This window comes from Teleopsis dalmanni, chromosome 1, assembly GCF_002237135.1.
Source record: "Teleopsis dalmanni isolate 2A chromosome 1, ASM223713v2, whole genome shotgun sequence".
NCBI lineage: Eukaryota > Metazoa > Arthropoda > Insecta > Diptera > Diopsidae > Teleopsis > Teleopsis dalmanni.
This window is the reverse complement of record NC_051846.1, coordinates 131114586-131122438: the sequence shown is the minus strand read 5'-3', so window position 1 is coordinate 131122438 and position 7853 is coordinate 131114586. Positions and strand designations below refer to the sequence as shown.

Here is a 7853-nt window from a genome sequence, read left to right as displayed (position 1 = left end):
TAATAAAACACATTTGATTTGATTTGTCTTTCTTCTATTTTAAAATCTTAACTATATATATTTCTTATTAATGACTTACAATTTTTTCTCCCATTTTTCTTCTTGTTGTGTGTTTTTGTTGATACTCCTTATTTATCCGGGTCTTGTCTTGTCCTTAATGTGTTGGTCCCTCGCTGCACGTTTTGTTACTTTTAGTGGTACAAAAACGTGTACCGGCTGACAAATTATTATGTTATTATAATTTATATAACATATAATATAATTTATATGAATTATATTATGTTATTATGTTGTTAGCGTTGTATATGTTGTAATGCTGTAAACTCGCACGTAGGTAGGTGACGTTGTCGTCTCACGTTGCACGTTTTATATTGTATGATTATAAAAACGTGTGTATATCGGCTGCGCCAAATTATGTTGTATTTAAAATATGGACTAAATGTTGTATCTTCAGTTAGTTGTAATTTTTCTTTTACTAACTACTATTGTATATGTAATTCGTCTAATTCGTCTAGTTATATAGTTATATAACTTATTCGGTTATACATGTAGATAAACTTTACTATTTTTATTTTTTTTTAAGAAAAAAGTCATTGCTTTGTTTTCTATGTATATGTTCTTTTATTTCACTTGTTATTTCAATTTCCAGTTGCTTTTCTGTTGTATAGAGTTTTCCTTTTCACTTTTCAATTTTCTTAGTATAAAAGTTTATAACTATTTTACACTTTGTTAATGTTTAATTATCAGCTTTAAACAACTTAGTTAACATTAAAATACACTAAAGTTATATATTAAATATTGACACGTCCTTAGTTACTAATAAAACACTTCGTACTTGAGTTTTATTTCCACGATTAATTTCAACACAACTGTTTTACGCATCAGCGTCTCAGTCATCACACCAAAACTCAACTCCCTTTTTGTGTTTTTAATTCTATCTTATATACCTAAACTTGATGCAAAAATCCAATATATGACCTTCAAATTACCCTCGTTACCTTATTGGGCTTTTCCATAGTTTCATAATTTACTTTGCTAAATTCGCAAAGTTTTTATTATTATAAGAATGCTCTACATATTTTTGCAATTTGTTCAATAATGAACATGACAAATGCCAGTTTTCTCTTTAAAATCATAAAAAATTATATTAAAATTAAAATAATGCACAACTGTGCATATTTAACACGTTGGCTGGATGTCCTAAATTGACAGTTTATTATTCCAAGCCTGTTATAGTTTAAATTCTTAGAATTATATACGAAGGAAAAAACACGGGTAATAAAAAACCCAAAACTAAAATAGTAACATTGTAGAATATTAAACACATTTTAAAATACATTTTATGATACACGGCACCGTATCGATAATAAAAATATATTTGTAAAATAATAAAAATCCTACGTGCCGGGATTTTATTGTATCCTTTTTTTTGTAATGCAATACAGTCCACTCAAACAAGCGATAACAGGTAATAAATATTGTAAATTAGTTAAGTTAGTTTTAAGATTATTTTTGTATAAATACAGCATACTTTTTAAAATAAAATCAGTATCGACTGAATATTCATATGGTAAACTTCGCTTTCTTATTTTTATTTAATCATTTTTGGTCCTTCGAAGCCAAGGAAATTGTATAAAAATATATATGAGTCATAGTGATCACCCACCAGAGGTAAGACACTTGACTTAAACATTTTTTAACAACAAAAGAACAACAACAGACAAACAACAACAACAAAAGAAGAAGAAGAGATCGGGAAAAGCATTCCAGAAAAGGAAACAGATAGCTATTCTCTATCAAAAACCACATTTGCAAACCGATAAGGAAGATAGATTGGTTATGCAAAAAGAAATCAATGAATTAAGAAAAAAAAAAGAAATAAATAAAAAATAATAATAATTTAAATAATTTTTTTAATACCTTGAAGATGGCATTAGCAACAAATACTCATGTTGAGTTAGTTAAAACTCAAAAAGATCTTTTAGATACGGTAGATGAAATAGAGAAGAAAGCTTCTGAAATAAATACCAGACAACGCAAAATTGAGTTAATAGAAGAATTAAATAAAATTCAGACTAATTCCTATGTAAATGATAGGAAGTTAAAGCAATTAGGAATTGTGGATATGCCATATTTTAATGATAAATGGCCGGATATAATGAAAGAAAAATATAGAAAATTAAAAAATGAATTGCAAATAGACACTAAACAACCCCCTAAACCTGAAGAGAGGTTAGCAGAAAATATATTAGAAGAAAGCAATTAGAAGGCCATAATACACGTGGTAGAAATATTAAAAAATGCCACTTCGGAATTACTGAAGGGGTTATGTGATGCAAAAAGGACGGAATTCCTTATAGCGGCAATAAATAATTATAACAACCAACCACAGTCAAATCTGAAAAAGCTAAACCACGAGCAAATAAATCTTCTTCAGAAGGAATATATGTTAGAAAATCTTAACAGCGACATTACATTTATACATAAATTTTATAATAAGGAAAAAACTCAAGTTGATCAACCCATTATACAAAATCAAGTAGCTCAACCACCCATATCTATACCTAATTTTGATGGTAAAATAGATAATTGGTCAAATTTTGAAGAATTGTTTAAAAATGTAATCCATAATAATCATACATTAACTATACCAATGAAACTTGATTACCTAAGATCACATGTAAAAGGAGAAGCTCGTACAGCAATATCTTATCTTCTAAACGGTTCATCAGCAAATTATGAATATGCTTGGTATACTTTAAAAAGAAGATATGAAAATAAGAGATTTTTTTTTCAAATCAATTCGATAAATTGTTAGATATGAAAACAATAAACTCTACATCATTTACAAGCATAAGAATTGCTCATGACTCAGCAAAGCAATGTATAAGTATGATTAAAAATTGTTTAGATATGGGCTCTAGTTGCGATGAATTATTTGCGCATATCATACTTAGAAAACTTGACAAAGAAGGTATTCAGCTATACGAACAACATGTTAAAAAACCAAGACAAGTACAATCATTAGAAGACGTATTAGAATTTTTAGAGCAGCAATTCCAGACACTTAAAGCTCAACAGAGAATCAAAAATACAATAAATACTCCAACTTATGTTCAGAAGCCACAAGCCTCTCAAATTCATTGCCTTCATTGTAATCAGATGGGACATCGAAGATTTAATTGTGTCAAATTTAGAGATATGTCAGTTGATCATAGAACATCGGTAATTCGCGAAAAGCAAATATGTGAAATTTGCTTGAGCCATAACAATCGCAGCAAATGTTATTCGTCGTTCAGATGTAAAAACTGTAATAAAGCACATCATACTCTTTTGCACAAAGACAACAGTCAGAATAAACTAAAAGACAACATAAAAATTAATAAACAAGGTAAAACTATGTCAACGCTAATAAAAAGAGAGAATAAGAAATTAACATTGCTGCCAACTGTATTAATCTCCACCAAAAACTTCTTATGGGAATAATCAATTACTAAGAGCTCTTGTTGATCAAGGTTCACAAGTATCAATGATATGCAAAGAGAAAGCTAAAATTCTATCATTAAAGGAAATTAAAAATAAAACACAATTATCAGGACTGTCAAATGTACCTCTAATTCCAAAGTTATTTTGGAGATGACATCAAGATTTAACGATAAAATGATAGTAAAAGGCGAATTCTTAGTAATGCCACAATTAATTAAACCATTGCCAGAACAAACGTTAATGTTTGATACCACGATCTGGGAAAATTACAAATTAGCAGATCCTGATCTATATCCTAAAATAATAAAATAAGGGGTTAAGAAATTTGACGATATAGTTGGGCAAGAAACAATATTCGGGTGGATAATATCCGGATAGCTACAAACAAACAAAACACAAAATCAAGCTATATCATTCTTGAATTTAGAACGATTTTGGGAAATAGAAGATGAAAACAAAACAAACCTACAAGAAGATGAAAAATGTCAAGAACTATATAAAACAACTACAACAAAAGATTCAGACGGAAGATACATTGTACAAATTCCATTTAAAGAAGAATTATTCTTAGGGGATTCCAGAAAACAAGCAGTAGCCAGACTAATCAACTTGGAGAAGAAAATAAAGAAAGAAGTTAAGTCAGAATATATAGAATTTATGAGAGAATACGAACGTTTAGGTAATATGATCAAAGCAGAAAATCATAATGCAGGGTTGTACTATATGCCACATCAGGCTGTAATCAGAGAAGCAAGTTCAACAACGAAATTACGTGTAGTTTTTGATGCATGTGCTAAAACGACCAATGGAAATAGTCTTAACAATATTATGATGACCGGACCGCGATTACAAAGAGATATATTTGACATAATAATAAAATGGAGATTATGGAAATTCGTGGTGACAGCAGATGTGGAAAAAATGTTTAGACAAATAAAAATTGCAGAAGAGCACCAAGATTATCAACGCATACTTTGGAGAGAAAAACCAACAGACTCAATTCAGGAATTCAAGCTAACCACAGTCACTTATAGAACTGCATCGGCTCCATTTTTGGCAGTTCGCACACTACAACAAATTGCTGAAGACTATAATGGAGACATTTCCATTAAAAATACGATTAAAGATGATTTTTATATGGATGATCTAATTACTGGCGCTGATACAAAATTAGATTGTAAAAATAAAATCAATACAATTTTTAAATGTTTAAACAGTGCTGAATTTAAATTACGGAAATGGATGTCCAATAATCAATCAATCTTGAAAAATCTTCCTATTGAAGCTGAAAACAAAATATTATACATAGAGGAAGATAATTTAATAAAAACATTAGGATTGAAATGGAACCCAATAAAGGATGAATTCCAATTTTCAATAAATATATTGTCAAATGAGACAATAACTAAAAGAATGGTATTGTCAACATATACAAAAATTTTTGACCCATTAGGTTGGTTAACACCAATAACAATTATCGCAAAATTATTTATTCAAAAACTTTGGCAATTAAATTATGATTGGGATGAAAACTTAAACGAACAAATTCGGGAAGAATTTGAAAAATATAATAAAAATATACAAACAGTGGAACAAATTCGAATTCCAAGATGGATGGGAGTCTCGAGTTTAAAAAATTGGGAGTTACATGGATTCTCGGATGCATCTGAAGCAGCTTATGCAGCTGCAATATACATCAAAATCGGTTCAAATGTAAACCTTTTGGCTGCAAAATGCAAAGTTGCACCAATAAAAAACAAGAAAACTATTCCCAAGCTAGAACTATGTGGAGCACATTTATTAGCAAAACTAATGAATAAAATAATTAAAATTTTAAATACAAATTCAAAAACTTATTGTTGGTGCGATTCTGCAATCACGTTATGGTGGCTAAAAGAACCGAGAAACAAAGAAAAATTTGTAAGAACTCGAGCAACAGATATTAAAAATTTAATTCCAGCAACTGAATGGCGTCATAACAAAAGATAATCCAGCTGATGTAGCATCTAAAGGGATTTGCGCAAACAAATTAAAAGATTACATGCTATGGTGGCACGGGCCTGCATGGTTAGTAAAACCAATGGAAGAATGGCAAAATGATGAAAAATTAAATGGAATGTCAACAGTTATCACGACTTTAATTTCAGATAATAATATATTTAACGATTTAATATAGAAAATATCAAAAATATCGAAACTAGAAAGAACGGTAGCATATGTTTTACGATTTATTAATTGTTTAAAAAATAAGTCAAAAAATTCGAATTATTTATCGAAAGAAGAACTAGATAAAGCAAGAAATAAAATATTGCGTCTGCACCAGCTTACACATTTTTCTTCCGAAATATTCAACAAAAGAAATAAAGAAAGAAATAAGAAAGAAATGTAAATAGCAAACTAATTCAATTACGACCATTTATAGATAAAAACGGAATATTAAGGGTAGGAGGAAGACTACAAAACGCCAACATTACATGTAATCAAACACATCCAATAATTCTCGCTAAAGATCGACATTCTGAATTAATTATATATCAAACACATCAATCAACACTACATGGTGGGCAGTCCTTGATGGAAGCTCATTTAAAACGTCATTTTTGGATATTAGGGATGAGGAAAACCATAAAAAAGATATGCCAAAGGTGTACAAGATGCATTCGATTCAATCAAAATTTTGCTAAACAAATAATGGGGTATATACCTAGTTACAGAATAAATATATCTCACCCATTCGAACACACGGGTATCGATTACGCAGGACCCATAAATATGAGGTGTTCTAAAGGTCGAGGTCAAAAATCGTTTAAAGGATACATCGCAGTATTTGTATGCATGTCCTCAAAAGCAATTCATTTAGAAGCAGTAAGCGATTTATCATCAGAAGCATTTGTAGCTGCACTAAAAAGATTTTTTTCAAGACGCGGAAAGAGTGCACATTTGTATTCAGATAATGGCACTAATTTTATTGGCGCATTAAAAAAATTAGATAAAGAGTTTGGAAATGCGATCAAAAATAATACTTCGATGGTACCAATTCTTGCAGCAGAAAAAATTGAATGGCATTTTATTCCACCGGCAAGTCCGCATTTCGGCGGTATATGGGAAGCTGCTGTAAAATCAACAAAGTATCATTTGAAGCGTGTAATAGGTGAAACAAAATTAACATTTGAAGAGATGACTACACTTCTGAATCAAATTGAAGCAGTACTCAATTCTCGACCGCTCTGCTATATAAGTAGCGAAATTGACAGCATTGATGTTCTTACACCTGGACATTTTTTAATAGGTCGTTCAATATTAGATGAACCAGAAGCTGAAGTTAAAAATAATATAAGTTTAGTAGACCGTTGGAAACTTTTACAAAAAATTAAAACAGATTTTTGGAAAAAATGGAAGAAGGAATATGTCCCTTCTCTTCAAAAACGAAACAACTGGTTTAGAAAAAAACAAATTTAACAGAGGGACAAGTAGTAATCATTAAAGATGAAAATACCACACCTACTAGTTGGCCACTAGGAAAAATAACAGAAGTATATAAAGGCAAAGATGGAAATGTACGAGTTGTAGAGCTTAAAACAAAAAATGGAAAATTGAAAAGACCAATTCATAAACTTTGCATTTTGATGGATTCTGACACGATCTATGACCAACAGCAAGCGAATGCAGAAGAAGCTCATTGCAATTTAAACATAAAATCAAATGTAAAATTAAAAACTTCAAAATTAGCATGGACCACCTTGTATTTTCTAATGTTATGTGTCTTACCAACAGTGAAAGCAGCAGTAAAATCATCAATTGCGTCAGTACATGAACTAAATAATAAAACAACGTTATATTTGCACATGATGGGAGAAGTTAGCTCAGAAATATCAACTTGGAATTTAATAACGTATTATGATATGCAACCATACTTTAATATGGTTAAGAACGCAGAGGATGTACTTAACAAAGCTAATAAAATTTGTCCCAAATTACAAAATTTTGCTGACCAATGTAAGAATATATTGAATACAACGTCTAGAAAATTATCAGCCATAAACGATGGTAATAAATTATTTATATGGTCGGTGAAAGAAAGAAGAAAGAGTGCACCATTGGCATTTATTGGTTCATTTTATCACCTTCTATTCGGAATGATGGATGAAGATGACCGAAAGGCGCTGGAAGAAGATATAAATAATCTACTAGAGAATCAACACAACTCAAAACAGATGACTGAAAGACAAACATCGGTAGTAGAAACAACAGTAAATATATTAATGCGCACATTTGAAGAAATTCAGCTACAATACAATGAAATTCATAAACGAGTTGAATCCATTAACACTGCCTTGAACGAAACCTATCTGGTCTATAGGGAATCT

The 7853-nt window shown here is 30.2% G+C and overlaps 1 protein-coding gene across 1 annotated transcript; it reads left to right on the top strand.

The window, feature by feature from the left end:
* Nucleotides 1-6258: 6258 nt before the first annotated feature.
* LOC119666126 lies at nt 6259-6945 on the top strand. The gene has a single exon (XM_038075408.1). The coding sequence runs from the start codon at nt 6259-6261 to the stop codon at nt 6943-6945; it is 687 nt and encodes a 228-aa protein (XP_037931336.1).
* Nucleotides 6946-7853: the final 908 nt, after the last annotated feature.

Coding starts and splice junctions, on each gene's coding strand:
- LOC119666126 (XM_038075408.1), top strand. CDS start 6,259: ATGAGGTGTTCTAAAGGTCGAGGTCAAAAATCGTTTAAAGGATACATC.